Here is a 20,294-nt window from a genome sequence, read left to right on the forward strand (position 1 = left end):
GATTGTTTCGCCAGACCATAGGGTGTTTCCCTGATGCGGAACAGTTTTCGTAGATCTGGAAGTTTTCCCATACTTACCGTGACATCCCACCCCCATAAATCATTTTTACCCCCAATGTTTCTGGTGGACTTCCGTGGACTGCTACAAGTGACCTTATGCATGTTGCAAAGTCACCAACTCTGGTGTCAAGTAAATTTCACTTTATTCCTACAGGTGGACGAAATACTTGGTATTGGCTGCAAGTTGTTCACTGCGTCATTGGCTGCACTGGGTTACGAGTTCCGTCCAGGAGAAGACGTGCTGCTTCCTCTTCAGGTAACATGACACCGCGGCGCATAACATAGCATAACACAGCATAACGTAGCATACCATAACATAGCATAACACAGCATAACGTAGCATACCATAACATAGCATAACACAGCATAACGTAGCATACCATAACATAGCATAACACAGCATAACGTAGCATACCATAACATAGCGTAACACAGCATAACGTAGCATGACATAACATAACGTTGCATAACAGCGATGTATGCGATACAGCAATGTATGTACAGGTAGTACGTATGGGTGTTAGTGACAACGTAACAAATACTGACGGGGATGATTCAGGCCATGATTCTAAGTTAATATCAAGTGGAATTTCCTGTCGGAAAATTCACGGACATTTTAATGTTTCTTAAACTATTTTCAGGTCTATACTTTTGCGACGGAAAATTCCACTTGATATCAACTCAGAATCATGGCCTGAATAAGTCCTCAGTTATCGTTACGATGTCACTAACACTCTATAGGCTGTTTACGTTTACGCATGTTTTGCCCACTAAATTGATACTTTCCAGGTGTTGAAGAGATTCGTGCTTGGTTCTAACTACGTGCGTTATGAGTTAGAGCATGCGTTCAGCGGCAGATTGGAACAGAAGGAGCCATCAGAGATGACTGTTAGGTGAGGGAAACCCTTCTCTATCGTATAGCTAAACAACCTCTGTGGTCCAGTGGTTGAGTGTTGCGCTCACGATCCGGAGGTCCCGGGTTCGATTCCTGGGGACATATCCCCCCCATTAGGGAGTACAGGTGTGAGTTTATGTATGTATGTATGTATAATTTAATACACACAGTTGTTCGTTCATATGACCTACCTAATATAGTGTAAATTATGTTGGTAACTAACTTTCCGCCTGCGACCATTTTCCATCCCGTATTCGCCCCCTTAGGAAGAATCATTGTTACCTGTCATCCAATCCAGGGCTGCGCTGGAGCGCTTCTTCGAGCGTCACACGCACGGCATCCTGTGGTCGGTACCACACGCGGTGGCGGTCTGGCGCGTCATCGGAGCACCCTCTTACTACATGATGGAGCCCCACGCCTGCGGCCCCACCGGCCTCCGGATAGACGCCATGGTATGACGGCTGTGCCAATCTCTTTTTTGACGTGACTTATTGTAGATTCGCCGCAGATGGCATTAACTACTTGGCCGGACAAATGGGGAGCGCTGAAGGCTCTCACCCGGTACAACGTTTAAGACAACAGGCCTGAGGGAGCCCAGTTGGGCGCGAACCTTGGCTCAGGGCGTCGTCTGAGAGGAAGAATATATGAAAGGATTAATCGACCCTAGTGGATCGATGCCAAACAGATAGACCATTTATTTGCATGAAGACAAGCAAGAGTAAGGCGATTCTCACACTGCCACGCATGATGCAGAGAATCGCCTGAATGAAATGAGAGTCGCCGTGCGTTAATCTACAAGACATTTTCTTTTTTTTAATTAACGTATTTATGAATTTTAATCAAGAAAAACGTAATAATAAGTACGACATTTTATCACGTTTTTCTATGACGTCACAGTGTGCTTTTTCATACAAATTCTATAGTAATTTCGTGTTTTGACGTTTAGTAAAAAGTAAACTAAGCTATTTCATTTGCTTCGATCCTGACACACTTCTCTTGCTTCCTCCACGTTCATCAATAATAATTGTTTCATGCATGCATGCTCATTACCCTTGCCCAGGGATACGGGTGAAGACCTCAACGGTTGCATAGGTGGTGATGGGAGCCATCGGTACGGCAATGCAGGACGGAAGGGGCAAGTCACAGGGACTGTAACCTGGAACCTGGCAGAGGGCAGCAGTAACTGTCAGTAGTATTCAGAGGCGGAGGACAGGAGTCCTAGTACGGCTTTGAAATAGACTACTCTGGGCGCCATCCCACTCGCGTCAGACAGAGTACTGCGAGCACTAGACAGAGTACTAGAGTATTTTCCCGTAAAAAAGTAGCATGGAAAATGCTGCACCGACAAGATCCGAGCGTGGCTCTTAAGTTGATGATGACGCATGCACGCTGGTTCAGAGCAGATCGTGCTGAACCTTCTGTGAGGATATCTCCAATTTATCTATCGTAATATTGTTAATTTAATAATTGCTTTATAGGATGATGGAGCCGCCTGTGTTTTGACATTCACTTCACCGAAGTTGATGGCTTATGCGTTAGTAACTTTCAAATCTCATAATTATTCTTCTTCTTATCGTGTGGCAGAGGAGCTCGGTGGCGCAGCGGTAAACGCGCTCGGTCCGCGATTGTTGAAGTAAAGCAACTTTCGCAGAGGCCGGTCATAGGATGGGTGACCACAAAAAAAAAAGTTTTCATCTCGAGCTCCTCCGTGCTTCGGAAGGCACGTTAAGCCGTTGGTCCCGGCTGCATTAGCAGTCGTTAATAACCACCAATCCGCACTGGGCCCGCGTGGTGGTTTAAGGCCCGATCTCCCTATCCATCCATAGGGAAGGCCCGTGCCCCAACAGTGGGGACGTTAATGGGCTGATGATGATGATGATTATCGTGTGGGTTGTGAGGTGAAATACCAACCTCATCAACCCTGGTGTCAGGATTACTATTGAGCCGCCAAAGACCCCTGACATGGCTCATGTAACGACTGCTTACTTACATCAGTATGTAGTAACCGGGACCAACGGCTTAACGTGCCTTCCGAAGCACGGATCGTCTTACTTTGTAGCTGTGGAATTTGAGAAGCAGTAGAGCTGTCGTAGTTATCTGTTTGCAGGAGTAGTAGTAAAAGAGAGTGGGGTTGAACCGGCGACAGCGGGTCACATACAAAATGCGCGTTAGGTCCTTTCCATGTCCTTTCAAGTCTCTCTTTATTTAAGAGCTGCGCTCTTGTCGGTGGAGTAATCGCCATTCCTCTCTTCTTCCCGCCAAAACCTTCATCTCCTGATACGACACGACCTGCATCTTTTCTTTTCGTTTCATAAATGTTCTCCTAGGTCATTACAATCAAGTAAACGGTCTTATTTTTGTTCGTTACGATGTCGCTAACACCCTGTATAGGCTATTTATGTATGTATGATTTCGCAGCTACCTCCAAAACATTCCGGTGGTGGAGCGCCCGAAGCACGAGTTCGTGATATACGCAATGTCACTCACTGTCCACCCCATTAAGAAGATGAAGAACGATCCGCCGCTGCTAACCGTGCCGCCCGGGACTAAGGCCGTGCCTGCTACTAGCAAGGTAAGTATTTTTTTTTTATTTTTATTTGGGTCAGCCAACAATTATTCAATATGGTTTACTATAATTAAAACACATAATAACGGGGGGTTCTTACCGCGTTTAAAATAGGAATATGAGACTCCCGATATTTCGACACTGTTGAAAGTGCCATGATCACGGGATGGCTGATGAGATTGGAGTGGAATCTCCATTCCACTTGACCATTGAACAACGCAAACATAATTTATTCGCATTTTCTCATAGACCTTGTATTCAGGGTGTTAGTGACGTCGTAACGAATACTGAGGTGGATGATTCAGACCATGTTTCTGAGTTAATATCAAATGAAATTTTTCGTCGCAAAATTCATGTATTTTTTGTGTGTTTTTAAATTATTTTCAATTCTTTACTTTTACGATGGAAAATTCCGCTTGATATCAACTCAGAATCAGAATCATTTATTCAACGTAATTATCATGGATAATCTTGTTGAAGGGCAATGTAACATAGTTGAATTTACGTCATTTCGCAAGGTGTTATAGCTGAGGAGAAGAAATAACAAGAAACTGCAACAGCAACACATCTTTTAAATCAATGAGGGTACTTACATTACAAGTTATTTAATAACTAAAGGAACACATTAAATACCAGAGAATCGTGGTCTGAATCATCTCCCTCAGTATTCGTTACGATGTCACTAACACCTTGTATAGTTGCGAGCTTATGTTATGTTTCTTCCAACTAATGGCGATATATCCATGTGACCAGGTCGGCCTGGACGGCCAGAAGCGGCGTGCTGAGGAGAAGGATCGCAAGCACCCGCCCGGGAGCACCACTTGTCTGGACGCGCAGAAGGCGGCCGACGAGCGCGACCGGGAAGACGTCAAGTATAAAGGTGAGGAGCATCTGGGACCTTTTAACACATTCCGCGCTCCCCGCTCGGATCTAGAGATGTTAAGAACTCGAGTCTTTTAAGTCCTAATTCTTAGACTCGGCTCAATTTTACACGACTCAGTGAACTAACTAAACTCCGAGTCTTGAGTCGAACCGAGCTTCAGTCTTTCGAGCACTAAAATAGAACTTGAGTCTCGAAAGAGCGCGAGTCTTATGTCTTGAGCGTATTAAGGTTTAATAATGTTAATAGTTGCTAATTATTCTATCCTTTATACACACTTATGTGTGCGTCATCAGATCAATTTTAGTAAGTCTACTGTGTGTATTATTATTTTTTGAATATTAAAATAATTTTTCATGATGACTATAATGATTTTTCAAAATACGCTTCTGATTACGAATATATCCCACAAAAGTAACATTTTATTACCTGATTTAAAAAGGAACTGGAGGTGTTCATAACCTCATCATCATCACCAGCCCATTAACGTCCCCACTGCTGGGGCACGGGCCTTCCCTATGGATGGGTAGGGAGATCGGGTGCGGATTGGTGGTTTTTAACGACTGCTAATGCAGCCGGGACCAACGGCTTAACGTGCTTTCCGAAGCACGGAGGAGCTCGAAATGAAAATTTTTCTTTTTGTGGTCACCCATCCTATGACCGGCCTTTGCGAAAGTTGCTTAACTTCAACAATCGCAGACCAGAAGGCAGAAGCATATATAAAAATAATTGTTGCTTGATATTTGGATCACATTATGTATAAAATTGTAGCTACTTTTATTGCGTTTCTTTATTTTTTTATTTATTTTATTTAGATAACCAACAGCTTATAAAACAGAACATATAATAAAGTAGGTATTTAACAAACCAACTTAAGCTACTTAAAGGTTACCCTAGATAGGTTATGCAGATAGAAAAGTACGTTGTCATTATGAGCAGACTTGTGTAAACCCGCGCCGCGGTTTGATCAGAATAATAATGGGTGGAAGATGTAATTGTGCCTGGGTGTAATAAAAAGGGTCATCATTTATACCCAAAAACATTTTTTTTTGTTTTGGTTTTCCCCGAAGGGTAAGGCAAAGGGAACTATGCCCATACAGCCATGTCTTACGTATTTTTTTTCTTGATGATTAATGAAATGATGAAAGGTGATGATGATGAAACCTAAGCCCCCACCCTCGGAGTAGACTCCTACTCCGAACCCCAAACGAATTAACTCAAAAGTCCGCATAAACTTTTGAGTTATGAAGCGGCTTCCCAGCACGAAGCGAAAATAGGCAGATACACTTTGTTTATTGAATACTCCAATATAATAACACTCGCGAATGTCTTCCGACTAACTTAATGCGATCATTAACCACAAAACACCACTTCGAATTAATTATTTAGATTACTCGATGAAGAAAGCAACTGTCCCGTTCCCGTTTCCCGCCGAAAAGCCTGATAAAAGATGCATAATATGTTTGTTATCCATGAAAGAAGGTTAAACGAAGAAAAATCTGTACTTACAGCGCCATCTATAGTATTTTGTTTTTGAGGAACGTAGGCTGAAAAGTTAATTTCTTTAAATAGAATCTCTTTAGTCGAATAATGATGAATATAATATCGCGCAAGATGACATTAATGACAAAATAATTCAGATGCACTTAATGTCAAAATCCTAAATTGGATATTGAAAACTAAAGAACAGACTTAGGCCTATTTTGGTCGCGATTTTCGAATATTAAACCAGTAAATTCAAGGCTGTATGGTCCTCAGATCTTTGCCTGCCTTTTATAAGGCGAATTTAAACCAAAACAACAAGAAAATATTAAATAGGGATGGCGATACATTCCAAAAAAGATCGATTTTTAAATCGATTCGAATCGTGACCTGATGAATCGATCCACAAAAAAATCGAGATCTAAAATATCGATTTCCAAAAAATCGATCTTTTTTCCAATTTTCTATTACAATATAAGTATTAATCAATTCTATTCAAAATAAGACGAATGTTATAATTAACGATCTTTAATCGAATGATGTGATGACGCAATCACAGAACAGATATAAAAAGTCACAGATTATAAACGTAACTTTTTTCTATTGAAGAGAAGTGAGGCGAAGGAAACTAAACACACAGCCATCTCGTAAGTTTTTGAGTAATTAACCGGCAGCACTCTTGTAATACGGGCACCTACAACTAATTGTATGGTTAATACAAAAACAAAAAAAATCGAATGTCGATTTTAAAGGGTGATGTATCGATCCAATGAATCGATCCAGTACTACATATCGATTTAAAAAATCGATTTTCTTGGCTCGAAAAATCGATTTTTCGATTAATCGATCTCAGATCGCCATCTCTAATATTAAACATAATTACAAGAGAAACAATAATCTAATGAGACTGCGGAAATAAAATGGATTACTTAATTAAAACCGTAAAAATATTTGTTGTTTGTGTAAAAATGTGTAAATAAACGAAATGACACACATGTCTCTGGGACCGGCCAAGTAGAGAGCGCAAAAATAACCATGTCGGAGGATCGCTGGTATTTGCCCGGGAGCACCACTTGTTCGGCCGCGTTGAGGACCACAGAGGACCGAGACAGGGAGGATTTGAAATACAGAGGTATCTAATATACGCATCTAATTAATTCTCTTAATTATTTATTTTGTTAGAATGCACTAACCCGCTATTATTATACTTGTACAAAATTTTCCTGTACCTGAAGGTTGCCTGGAAGAAATTGCTGCAAGAGTAATAAGGCTGCCTGTTGTGCTTTTCTGTATATGTTGTCCTTATCTTTGTATTTTGTGTCCATCGTGCTCAATAAAGTATTTTATCTATCTATCTAATACTTCATTACAAGTCTTCATCACTACATAGTATAAAACAAAGTCGCTTTTTCTGTCCCTATATCCCTATGTACGCTTAAATCTTTAAAACTACGCAACGGATTTTGATGCGGTTTTTTTAATAGATAGAGTGATTCAAGGGGAAGGTTTATATGTACAATTACATCCATTAAATGGTGGAGAAATATTGTTATTTTTGAGGTTTTGAATATGATGTCGTAAATAATTTCTTTTTTTCCTCATTATTGCACCCGAGCTAAGCCGGGGCGGGTCGCTAGTTGAATACTAAAATAATGACTGCAAAAACAACTCCAATTTGTGAAAAATGTTTTCTCAGGCGTTTTAAATCAGAAGTGTTATTTGTAGATTTTACCTATAATATCGCCGTCTTAAAGTAAAAACAAAGTAAGCGCCTTTTTGAAAAATCACATTTGAATCTGAATTTCTTAAACAAAACAGCGATTTCTTTAAGTTGCCACTGGTTGCCTGGAAGAAATTGCTGCATAGCAATAAGGTCGCCAGATTGTACTGAATCTTTCGCCCATGTGTTTAAAAACTTGTTTTGTATGTTGTGTGCAATAAGTTTTATTCTTTCCGATAAGTATTTAGGGAATAAATGGTGCTAATTCCTGCAGACGCCATCAAATTTTATTTTAAGTTATACCTGCCATTTTCTTATCTGTTGAAAAAGAAAGGGACGGGTAATCGACAGGCAAAAAATTATGGAACACACGTCAATTTTAAGCAGAAATCTAAAACAACCGTCTAATACATCGGCCAATAACCCGACAGAGTTAATGAGACAGCACGTCAAACAGATTACATACCAGCGAGATGCCTATTTTATTCGCCCGGGTTATTCATTCGTTTTAAAATTAACTTGTTGTCAATCATCCGTCCCTTTCCTTTTCAGCGGATAAGAAAATAACAGGTATAACTTAAAATAAAATTAGGAGGTGTCTGCAGGAATCGGGGCCAGTATAACACTATGATTTTGTAGTTAAACGCTGCGCAAAGGGTTATAGTGTAAAAATATAACCAAAACAATAAGTATGTCAAAATTTCAAAACGCTCAACAGTAGCGACACCTGGTGGGAGAAATTGGCAGTTTTTATCCTCATTTCTCTCATACTTTTTTGTACTTATGATTATTTCTGTATATTATATAGATTGAATAAGAAAAGTACAATCTTTTTCAATTAAAAAAAATAACGTCAAATGACACTGTTCATCTGTCAAAGTCGTAATATATTGTCAAAAATTAATAAGTATCCCAAGTCAATAAAAATCATTAACAGTTTCCAATGGATGATTGAATAACAATACATAATGTTAAATTTGTTTTCAAATGACTAAGTAAATAAAAAAAAAACAATGTCTTCGGAGGAGAATTCTGACGATAATTCCAATGATGATTCAAACGAAGATTCCAAAGCAGATTCTAAAGATTCCAACGAAGATTCCAGTGAAAAGTCCAAGAAAACGTCCGACGATAATTCCAGTGACAGTTCCAAAGTTAATGCCAAAAAGAAATCTAAAATTAATTCCAAAGCGAAACTTAATTCCAAAGCCAACCTTAGTTCCAAAGCTAACATTAGTTCTAAAGTTTTTCCCAAAGATGTTTCCAAGGACAATTCCCCCCAAAACCTAGACAACCATTCCGATGATTTTTCCACCAGGAAGTCCTACGACAGTTCAGGATCAAGTAATGAGAATTCCAAAGACAAGTTTGGAATCTTCGGATGGCCATCGGGGTCTAAAGTAGGTAACGAGGAGCCAGAACAAAGTAATATCGGCGCCTGTCATTCTTTGAGTGATTTGATCTTAGGTGATTGCTCTTAAAATTTTATCAGGCGTTTTAAATCAGAAGTGTTATTTGTAGATTTTACCTATAATATCGCCGTCTTAAAGTAAAAACAAAGTAAGCGCCTTTTTGAAAAATCACATTTGAATCTGAATTTCTTAAACAAAACAGCGATTTCTTTAAGTTGCCAGTGGTTGCCTGGGAAAAATTGCTGCTTAGCAATAAAACCCCCAGATAGTAAAACTTGTTTTGTATGTTGTATGCAATAAAGTATATTTGCATTTGTATTTAATAGGGTATTTGACTGGGTCAAAGACAAATTATAAAAGGCTAATCTTCGAATCTGATTTTCTTAAACAAACCCGCGATTTATTTGAAGAAGGAAAGAAGAAAGAAAATCATTTATTTAGGAAATAAGTAGGTGGTACACAGAATAGAATAGCTAACAAAATAATGGATTTAAACCTTATCTCTAAAAAGGGACGTCAGCTCAGCAAGGTGTTGTGACACTCCGACATTGAGGGAGTGCCACAACGCTGATTTTCAGCTGAACCACAAAAAATACTAAAATACAAAAAAATATATAATGAGCTTAACAAAACAATCAAATCAAAATAACTTAATATTTCAGTTAGTATCTAATTACTAGCTACTAAATAAAAAATACTAGCTTGTTTACTGCGAGGTTATGGCAACAGTTATGTGACTTTTTAAAAAAGCGCCTACGTTGCTTTCACTGTAAGTAGACGATATTTGATTATAGGTGATTGCTCTGTTAATTTTATCAGGCACTTTTAATCGGTGTGATTTTGAAAACGATTTTTACGATTCTATTCTGACCTGGTAATATGAAACGTGACTTTAGCCTCATCATCATCATCATCATCATCATCACCAGCCCATTAACGTCCCCACTGCTGGGGCACGGGCCTTCCCTATGGATGGATAGGGAGATCGGGCCTTAAACCATCACGCGGGCCCAGTGCGGATTGGTGGTTATTAACGACTGCTAATGCAGCCGGGACCAACGGCTTAACGTGCCTTCCGAAGCACGGAGGAGCTCGAGATGAAAGCTTTTTTTTTGTGGTCACCCATCCTATGACCGGCCTTTGCGAAAGTTGCTTAACTTCAACAATCGCAGACCGAGCGCGTTTACCGCTGCGCCACCGAGCTCCTCTTTAGCCTATTAGAGGAGATATTAGAGAAGAAGAGAAGGAGAGAGACGCGCCATCTGTCTCACTCGCACACGCTCGTTTTTATACATTCTTTTTTTTTATTTTTGACGTGACTTATTGTAGATTTGCCGCAGATGGCATTAACTACTTGGCCGGACAAATGGGGAGCGCTGAAGGCTCTCACCCGGTACAACGTTTAATACAACAGGCCTGAGGGTGCCCAGTTGGGCGCGAACCTCGGCTCAGGGCGTCGTCTGAGAGGAAAAATATTTGAAAGAATTAATCGACCCTAGTGGGTCGATAGCGACAAGCGCTGAATGAGGGAAATCGTCGACCACGCCGGCGGGGTCAGTATCGGGGTAACTTATACATTCGCTGCTGATCATTTACAGTATATTTGTTATTTATAGGTCAAAGGAACAGCAATGGCTGGCTGGTGTTGAGCGACGGCACTCAGTATCTCTCTGCGCAACACTCAATGGCATGCAAGCGGTATCCTTACGCTTCCAGAGGGAACCAGGTGAGATTGACATCCACGGCTTCCGTGGCCCAGTGGTTGAGCGTTGGGGTCACGATCCAGAGGCCCTGGGTTCGAATCCCAGTGGGGACATATCACAAAAATCACTTTGTGACCCCTAGTTTGGTTAGGACTTTGGCTGATCACCGGATTATCCGAAAGTAAGACGATCCGTATGGAAGGCACGTTAAGCCGTTGGTCCCGGTTACTACTTACTTATTAATGTAAGTAGTCGTTACATGAGCCAAGTCAGGGGCCTTTGGCGGCTCAATAGTGTAGGTTTCCTCACGATTTTTTCCTTCACCGTTGAGCTCGTGATAATCATTTATGATCCAAATATGAATACGAAAACAAAATTTAAACTATATTGAGCTGGTTTTCTCTTCGAAGGTCAGACAGGCAGTCGCTTCTATAAAATACCGGACCTATCAAATCTTCAGGTTAGATAAGCGGACCCTGTGAAAAACGGGGTAAAGCTAAGAAGATGATGATGATGATGAGTTACGTGCGATTGTAACTAACACAGTTGTCTCGACCATTATAGACGGCGATACGGCTCACCTATCACGTTGGTCTAACAGAAAGCTCGGTGAGGTGTGGGTACTTAGTTCATCTTGCGATGGATGCACCTCTGACTACCCCAATTGGGATATAGTCGTGAGCTTATGTTACGTGGGTCATGGTTGCCTAGAAGAGATTGAGAGAGAGAGAGGTTTTTCTTGCAGCTTCTTTTCCCCGGCTATACAGGTTGTGAGAAGCTGCAGTAGTTTTAGGCGGATGAGACGTTCGTTATGTAAAAATTGACGATTCAATCTGTAACTATGTTACCTACTGAATAAAGATATTTTTGAATTTGAATTGATAATTAGCAATATGGCAGTCTGTTGTATTCTTCCTATTTCTCTTTTGTATTGTATTTCTGAATTTCCTGTGTACGTATTTTTTCCCCGCTCGCCAGGCGTTAGCATGCTCTGTGATGGCGGTAGCCATGTCGCGGGTGGAAGACGTGTGTCGCTGGTGTTCCACCACCCTCGATCAGGTGCTGGACAGCGGAGACCAGCTGTACCAGGACAGCTATCTGCACTACAAGCCCGCAGACACCAACGTGCTCACCGTGGAACAGGTGGGCCTCGATAGATACTTTTCCAAAATCAAACCAAATCCCCTGGTAGTTGCGGCTTCCGAATACATCCCGCTCAGAGACGGTACTGAAAAGTATCGGCGTCCGAAGGACGTAATATACGATCCTTTTTTTTTTGACGTGACTTATTGTAGATTTGCCGCAGGTGGCATTAACTACTTGGCCGGACAAATGGGGAGCGCTGAAGGCTCTCACCCGGTACAACGTTTAAGACAACAGGCCTGAGGGTGCCCAGTTGGGCGCGAACCTCGGCTCAGGGCGTCGTCTGAGAGGAAAAATATTTGAAAGAATTAATCGACCCTAGTGGGTCGATAGCGATAAGCGCTGAATGAGGGAAATCGTCGACGCCGGCGGAGTCGGTATCGGGGTCCTGAAGTGTTTGGTGTCGCGAGCTGATTGGCTGCTGTATTCGGGTAAAGGGACGAAGACAGAGTGCGCGGGGGAAGTGTCAACTGATCTACCAATAGCCGGTCGATGCGGGACTCACCCGCCCCCGCGCCCCGTAACGCACCACCAAAGAGATCTAAAATTCGGTTGTGCGCAGTCAAGGTCGATGCTCAAGAAGTTTGCCGGGACCTATAATTAAACAGAAGCACTATATTGTTGTTGTTTTTTGCAGATTCTACGCAAGTTCTACACTCCAGGCAACTGTGTGTGTCGTGTGGTCGTGTACCAGTCGCGACAGAAGGGAACTGTCGACAAGGATCTACTTGAAAAAGTTAGTATCTGTACTGTAGTGTAACCAAACGCAACTTATTTTAAAATCGAAACGCAAATGGTACAGACGGTCATGTTGACAGTTGTCATTGAATAATAAAGATATAAAAAAAGGTTAACCTATAGACTACGGACGCCTCTAAAAAGACTGTAAGACAGTGCTTTAAAATTTAGGACTAAAGCACTGTCTTAGTCTTATTAGGTTGTGAGAAGCTGCAGTAGTTTTAGGTGGATGAGACGTTCGTTATGTAAAAATTGACGATTCAAAGTGTAACTATGTTACCTACTGAATAAAGATATTTTTGAATTTGAATTTTTGATACAGCTTCAAGAGTTCTTCAGAGAAGAGAAGGCTGGAGTGTTTGTTTCTGGCAACTTTGCTGTGGCACTCTTCAGGAGTCCTAGAGGTACTAATACAAGAATAGCTTATACCTCCTTCTTAAGCGGTCTCACCATCAAGACGTCCTGGGTTCGAATCCATGTAGGGAAATATCACAAAAATCAATTTGTGATCTTTAGTTCGGTTGGACAATTGCAGACTGATCACCTGATTGTCCGAAAGTAAGATGACCTGTGCTACAGAAGTTATGTTAAACCGTTGGTCCCGGTTACTACTTACTGATGTAAGTAAGTAGTCGTTACATGAGCCATGTCAGCGGCCTTTGGCGGCTCAATAGGAACCCTGACACCAGGGTTGATATTCACCTTGCAACCCACACGATAGAAGAAAATCCTATTGATACTTTATTATTTAGTAGAAAAGAGTTAGCTGTTTTATATCCAACTAGCTTTCGCCCGCGACTTCGTCCGCGTGGCGTGTTATAAAAGAGAGATCTTTGTGTGTGTGGGAGTGCATATCAAATTTCAAGCATCTAACTTATGCAGTTTACTCCCATTTTTCAAAATACAGCCATAACTAAATTTTATATTTACTGAAGTATTTACTAGGACAGGGAACAATGATACGCACAGCTGATCGTTCAACGGTATATTCTCGACTGATTGCATCTGCCACTACCCTCATTACAGAAATACAATTATGATTATTATACTACCTACATTACATCCCTTCACCCTTAATTCATACTACAACACCAACTTAACTTATAGTAACCCTTACAAGAAATCTTAACCACTAAACTATTCTATTACAATTTTTATAGGTACACAAAAATTTACTCTTATACAACTTATCATTTACAACAAACTTACAGCTAAAACTTATATCTAACTTCTTTTCCTAATCTACATCTCCGAATAGGACGGGTATGGGGCGATATAGGGATAGGCTTAGGCGACGTCGGTGCGGTTGCGATCGGCTGGTTGCCAGACTCCGGTTCCGACGTCGCTTCCTCATACTCCGTGTCCGAAGTCGTAGCCGCCCTGGCAGGCGACGCCTGTGACCCCGGCTCCGTCGACCCCTCCGACCGGTCACTCACTGACCTGACCACGTCAGACTTGTTGGTCTCTTGACTACTATCTGTTTCCCTAGAATCTGTGGGGAAAATGAGTGAACTCCGTGACCTACGTTTTAACTGATCGACATGTCTATGGGATTGTACACCATCACCATCAGAGACCTTGAAATTAGTGGTACCTAAAGCCTCTGTTACCTTACCTGGCACCCACTTCTCCCCTTTTAAAAATTGACGGTACCATACGTCGTCGCCTACTTGTATATTCCTACCAGTTTTTCCTCCGGCCGCGTCCAACTGTCGTTTTTGAGCTAGTCGTACTTTATTTTCCCTATCTGGCTTTAACATATCTAACCGAGTACGTAATCGTCTATTCATCATTAATATAGCAGGACTTTCGCCCGTCGACGTGTGTTCTGTGTTCCTATAATATAACAAAAATGTTTGCAACGCTTGATTGATATTAATATTATCTACTATTGCTTTCTTAATAACCCTTTTCATTGTTTTTACGGCATTTTCCGCAGCCCCATTCGACGAGGGGTGATATGGTGCGGTAAAAATATGTTCAATGCCGTCTTTCGAAACAAAATTTTGGAATTCCTTACTAGTGAAAGGTGGCCCATTGTCACTTATAATTTGCTTCGGCAGTCCCCACCTACTCCATAGCTCCCGTAACCGTTCTATAGTAGCGCCGGCCGCGGTACTGGGCACTTGAAATACTTCCAACCACTTGGACATAGCATCTACGATGACTAGATAGGTTCTACCATTGATGGGCCCCATGAAATCCATGTCTTCTCCGTTCCCCTGTCGTTTCTGTCTAAATCGGTATCTCTCCGCTAATAATGACGGTGTCGGTTGTAAATGTTTTCGCATCAAGTCGACCACGTCATCGTACGTTAATTCCGATGGCTTCTTTGGACTTGCGAGGTTGACGAGCAACTCATATGCCTCCTCCCCCATAGTTGCAATCAACGTTGGCAGCTTCAATTCTCTGTCGACCTTGTTGACCTTAAAGTACATCTCCAGTCTGTCTACGTACGACGACCACGACCCGGACCTCACATCAAACTCACTTAGCTTGCCGAATGACATTGTCTATTGTTTTATTATGTTCGTAACACGCGTAAAACCCGATTTTATTAGCCTGTCGCCACTGAAGTATTTACTAGGACAGGGAACAATGATACGCACAGCTGATCGTTCAACGGTATATTCTCGACTGATTGCATCTGCCACTACCCTCATTACAGAAATACAATTATGATTATTATACTACCTACATTACATTTACTAAAGTATGCATGCATGCTAGATTGAAAACATCTATCATACGCGGTTTCGATTTTTTCATACAAATGTTTTTTCCCGCTAACTCCCGTTTCCGTGGGAATTTTGCAATATCCTGTTGCAACTAAGCTTTAAGTTTGCTAAAGTACCTGCATGCCAAATTTCAAGCGTCTAACTTAAGTGGTTTAGATTTTTCATACAAAAGGATTTTCCCGCTATTTCCCGTTCCCGTGAGAATTCCGGAAATTCCTTTCTTAGTGCACCTCTACGGTACCTAAGCTACGTCACTTCCAAATTTTAAGTGCCTACGTTCAGCCGTTTAGGCTGTGCGTTGATATGTCAGTCAGTGAGTTTCTCCTTTTATATATTTAGATGAGTTAATGAAAGTGAAAACATAGCCCCTCGGCATAGAATAAGGCTATACTACGTATAGCCTCCGTGGTCTAGTGGTTAGAGCGTTAGGCTCACGATCTGGAAGTCCGGGTTCGATTCCCGATGGGGACATTGTCGAAAACACTTTGTGAGACTGTCCTTTGTTTGGTAAGGACTTTTCAGGCTTGAATCACCTGATTGTCCGAAAAAGTAAGATGATTCCGTGTTTCGGAGGGCAAGTTAAGCCGTTGATCTCGGCTATTAGCCGTAAAAACACCTCTACCAACCCGCAGTGGAGCAGCGTGGTGGAGTATGCTCCATACCCCCTCCGGTTGATTGAGGGGAGGCCTGTGCCCACCAGTGGGACGTATATAGGCAGTTTATGTATGTTTTATGTACTACGTATAGAACGGCAATTCTCCGCTCACCACCAGCGTCTGAGCTAGGTTGACCTCCTCTTATTCGTGATTTGTGTGCGTGAGCTTACGCTATTGTCTCCAAACTCCAGGTTTCTACATGTTCGACCCTGCTGATAGGGACCGATATGGCAGGGCTGTAGCACCACCCTGTGTGGGCAAGGCGCGGGCCTGCTTCTCACAATATCCAACCGTGAGTATTCCATCCTCAATGAAACTCCAACCTATCGTGGTCTCCAACAACGGCCTCCGTGGTCCAGTGGTTGAGCGTTGGGTTCACGATCCGGAAGTCCTGAATCCTGAGGACATATCACAAAAATCACTTTGTGATCCCTAGTTTGGTTAGGACATTGCCTCACCGATGCCTCACGCGCTACTGTGCATTGTACCTTTCCTTTGTGTTCGGTCAATAAACGTGCCCAATGGCTCAAATTAGCTTCCAAACGTTTTTTTCGATTCTGCTCCGCACCACCCAAATCCCCTGGTAGTTGCGGCTTCCGAGTACATTCCGCTTAGGGACGGTACTGAAAAGTATCGGCGTCCGAAGGACGTAATATACGATCCCGACGACCCGATTACTCTAGCCATAGAGGCAGCCAATCAGCTCGCGACACCAAACACTTCAGGTCCCCGATACCGACCCCGCCGGCGTGGTCGACGATTTCCCTCATTCAGCGCTTATCGCTATCGACCCACTAGGGTCGATTAATTCTTTCAAATATTTTTCCTCTCAGACGACGCCCTGAGCCGCGGTTCGCGCCCAACTGGGCACCCTCAGGCCTGTTGTCTTAAATGTTGTACCGGGTGAGAGCCTTCAGCGCTCCCCATTTGTCCGGCCAAGTAGTTAATGCCATCTGCGGCAAATCTACAATAAGTCACGTCAAAAAAAAAAAAAAAAAAAAAAAGGTTAGGACATTACAGGCTGATCAACTGACTGTCCGAAAAGTACGCGTTAAGCCGTTGGTCCCGGTTACTACTCTGATGTAAGTGGTCGTTAGATGAGTCATGTCAGGGGCCTTTGGCGGCTCAATAATAACCCTGACACCAGGGTTGATGAGGTTGGTAATCCACCTCACAACCCACACGATAGAAGAAGAAGAATGAAACTCCAAGGCTAGCGACAGACTGCTTTATCAATCAGTCAAATGTACCTATCGTCTCCTAGCAATATCCCGTTTCTCAAATTCTCGAAAAATACGTTTCAGAGGTATGTGACCTAACCTGTATTGGGCTGGTTTTCCCTTCGCGGGTTGGAAGGCCAGACAGGCAGTCGCTTCTGTAAAATACTGAACCTGTCAAATCTTCAGGTTAGGTAATTGGACCTTAAAAATATTGGTTAACGCTCGGGTGATGATGAATGTTGATTTCTGTTTACAGGTGAAGGCTTTGGCGGAAAAACTTGGAGCTAATATACCCCCGCCAACGCCGAAACCAACGGAAGCGGTTAGTTATTTGAATTTAAATAATATTTTCTGTCAACAGACAGCGCCATCATTAGAGTAAAAATAGGACTTTACTAACGCCCTCTAGTCTCGTTGCGCTGTATTACTTGCTTAACAACTAGACGAGAAGGCAACCACCAACAACGCTGCGCATACGCACTTGTTAGCATATTAATACCACATAATTCTGTAAGAGAGCGATAGACATATAATATATTATAAGAAGAAATAAACCCGTTCAGAAGCAAGATCCCTTTGTCTAGACAATTTTTCCCCATTTCCCAGTATCAGTGAAAATACAACATTCATTTTCTATATTTACCTTTCATGGGATGGGTGACCACAAAAAAAAGTTTTCATCTCGAGCTCCTCCGTGCTTCGGAAGGCACGTTAAGCCGTTGGTCCCGACTGCATTAGCAGTCGTTAATAACCACCAACCCGCACTGGGCCCGCGTGGTGGTTTAAGGCCCGATCTCCCTATCCATCCATAGGGAACGCCCGTGCCCCAGCAGTGGGGACGTTAGTGGGTTGATGATGATGATGATGAGGTGGATCCATAATTTTCGAAAAACATATCTGTCTCCCTCCTTCTTTGCCGCTTAGTCAAAAGGGTTACTGTGTGAAAATATAATCAAAAAAATGTCTGTTTACTCAAATAGTATGGGGAACTGTCAAAATTTAAGGACACCCAACAGTAGCGACACCTGATGGCAGAAATAGGCAGTTTTTATTGTCATTATCAATAAGTTGATCTTTTTGTATTGTTTTTTTTTAGCGCAAGTCGAAGAGCGGCATAGAAATTAAATCTAAGACGAGCGTCAGAAGAATGAGCCAGGTTTTTTTTATACTTAATTTGTTTGTTTTTTAAAACTGTTTCTCTGAAATCGGCTTTGGGTAGATGCTATTTTACATTTCCATACGCTTAAATTGCTTGGAGTCACTGCAATGACGGACTTTCCAAAAAAATATAGATGGCGTTTGATATCCACCAATCATATTCATTCGTGCACATAGCATAGCACCGGTGGAAACGGATTCAACTAAGATATGTTTTTTTTTTTTATATGGAAGGATGCGTTCTATAGATGTGTGCTATGAATGCGTGCTGTGGATGCGTACTTTAGCTTTGTTCCGAGCAGAGTACCCACGGTATACTTTTCGGAAACGCATTTTCGCAGCGCATTTGGTGGGAAGGGTCACATAGTTTCGTAGCGCAGCTTATACATCTTCGCAGGATAGCTGCATAGCACATCTCTGGTGGAAAGGTACCCTTAACCTTCTAATTTCATGGATAACAGACAAATGCATCTTCTATCTTTGCTTTGACTATAAATGATGACCCTTGTTATTACACCCAGGCATAACACATCTTCCACCCATTATTATTCTGATCAAAATAAAGAGGAGCAATATAGGTAGCAATATTATGTACGTATCTGATTCAAATATCACGCAACAATTATTTTTATACGTGCCTCTGCCTTTACATTATAGGTTTGAATAATTAATGTACCCGAGCAATGAGAAAATAGGTAATTACCACGCCTAAATCTGTACAGCGCCATCTATATTGTTTTGGGTAACGTAGCCTGGGTGGATGGCTATACGGGTTGTGAGAAGCTGCAGTAGTTTTAGGCGGATGAGACGTTCCTTATGTAGAAATTGACGATTCAAAGTGTAACTATGTTACCTACTGAATAAAGATATTTTTGAATTTGAACTTAGGAAGTCCTTCATTCTAAAATGAAGTCGTCTTTTTTTTCTGAAGTAATTTTTTTTTTGTCAATCGCTTATCACTCTCTAATTTTCAGGTACACTTCGAGGGTGTGGCAGAGTTCGAAATCTACGGCATGGGTGTGTCGAGTCTCCGGAGACTGAACCAACACGAGAAATAGATGAAGCTAAGCTTTCACACGAGCATTTGACGCTGACAAACTGTGACGAACGTTGACAAACTGTGACGAACGTTGACAAACTGTGACGAACGTTGACAAACTGTGACGAACGTTGACAAACTGTGACGAACGTTGACAAACTGTGACGAACGTTGACAAACAATGCCAAACGTTGACAAATGCTGACAAGCGCTGGCTCGACCACACCGCCGTAGATTTCGACTCTACAATACTCTCGACAATTTCAAGATGCAGAAGATGGAAACCGAAGTTTACCTGGCTTTTTGATCTATATAATGTATATTGTTAGTAGGGTGATAGTAATAATTGTGTAATTTTTCATCTTTACCCTATTAGTTGTACGGTGGTGTAGGTTTTAAGTCGTTTTTAAACTTAGGTATTTGTGTTAAATACATAATATTAAGCGAAGCGATAGGTGATTGTGTGGAAGCTACTTTGCAACGATCAATAAAATCAATAGATTATCAAAATTTGTGCATGTTATAGTACGGTCGCCACATTTCGTTTTGTATTTTTGAAATAAATAAATTTTTAAAAAGCTGTGGTTCATTTTTTTATCATTAGACGTACTTAAATTCCTTATTCTATGTCATTAGTTTTCAAAACATAGAAATATGAACGGTTCGTCATAACACACAAAATCATATAATACGGCCTCTGTGGGTCCCAGTAAGTGGGTGTTGGGCTCACGATCCGGAGGTTCCGGGTTCGAATCCCGGTGGGGATATATTGCAAAAATCACGTTGGAACAATTTCAGGAAAACAGGTGCGTCGAAAAATTCCCCTGTTCCACATATTCTACTGGTTCCCTACTGGTAGGGAAGAATGGAATATTTTTCCACATA

General features: G+C 41.7%; 1 protein-coding gene across 1 annotated transcript in view; it reads left to right on the forward strand.

Moving 5' to 3' along the window:
- The window catches only part of LOC126381498 (uncharacterized), a 52,802-nt gene extending 32,813 nt beyond the window's left edge, over positions 1–19,989 (forward strand). The window contains exons 39-52 of the mRNA XM_050030978.1: positions 214–315; positions 849–952; positions 1,253–1,406; positions 2,433–2,488; positions 3,373–3,526; positions 4,274–4,400; positions 10,631–10,740; positions 11,696–11,860; positions 12,498–12,596; positions 12,921–13,002; positions 16,184–16,284; positions 17,469–17,534; positions 18,309–18,368; positions 19,345–19,989. Coding sequence (XP_049886935.1) covers positions 214–315; positions 849–952; positions 1,253–1,406; positions 2,433–2,488; positions 3,373–3,526; positions 4,274–4,400; positions 10,631–10,740; positions 11,696–11,860; positions 12,498–12,596; positions 12,921–13,002; positions 16,184–16,284; positions 17,469–17,534; positions 18,309–18,368; positions 19,345–19,428 — 1,464 coding nt within the window. The 3' untranslated portion in view covers positions 19,429–19,989. The remainder of the gene's footprint in view (positions 1–213; positions 316–848; positions 953–1,252; positions 1,407–2,432; positions 2,489–3,372; positions 3,527–4,273; positions 4,401–10,630; positions 10,741–11,695; positions 11,861–12,497; positions 12,597–12,920; positions 13,003–16,183; positions 16,285–17,468; positions 17,535–18,308; positions 18,369–19,344) is intronic.
- Positions 19,990–20,294: the final 305 nt, after the last annotated feature.

This window comes from Pectinophora gossypiella, unplaced genomic scaffold (assembly GCF_024362695.1).
Source record: "Pectinophora gossypiella unplaced genomic scaffold, ilPecGoss1.1 Pgos_58, whole genome shotgun sequence".
Lineage (NCBI taxonomy): Eukaryota > Metazoa > Arthropoda > Insecta > Lepidoptera > Gelechiidae > Pectinophora > Pectinophora gossypiella.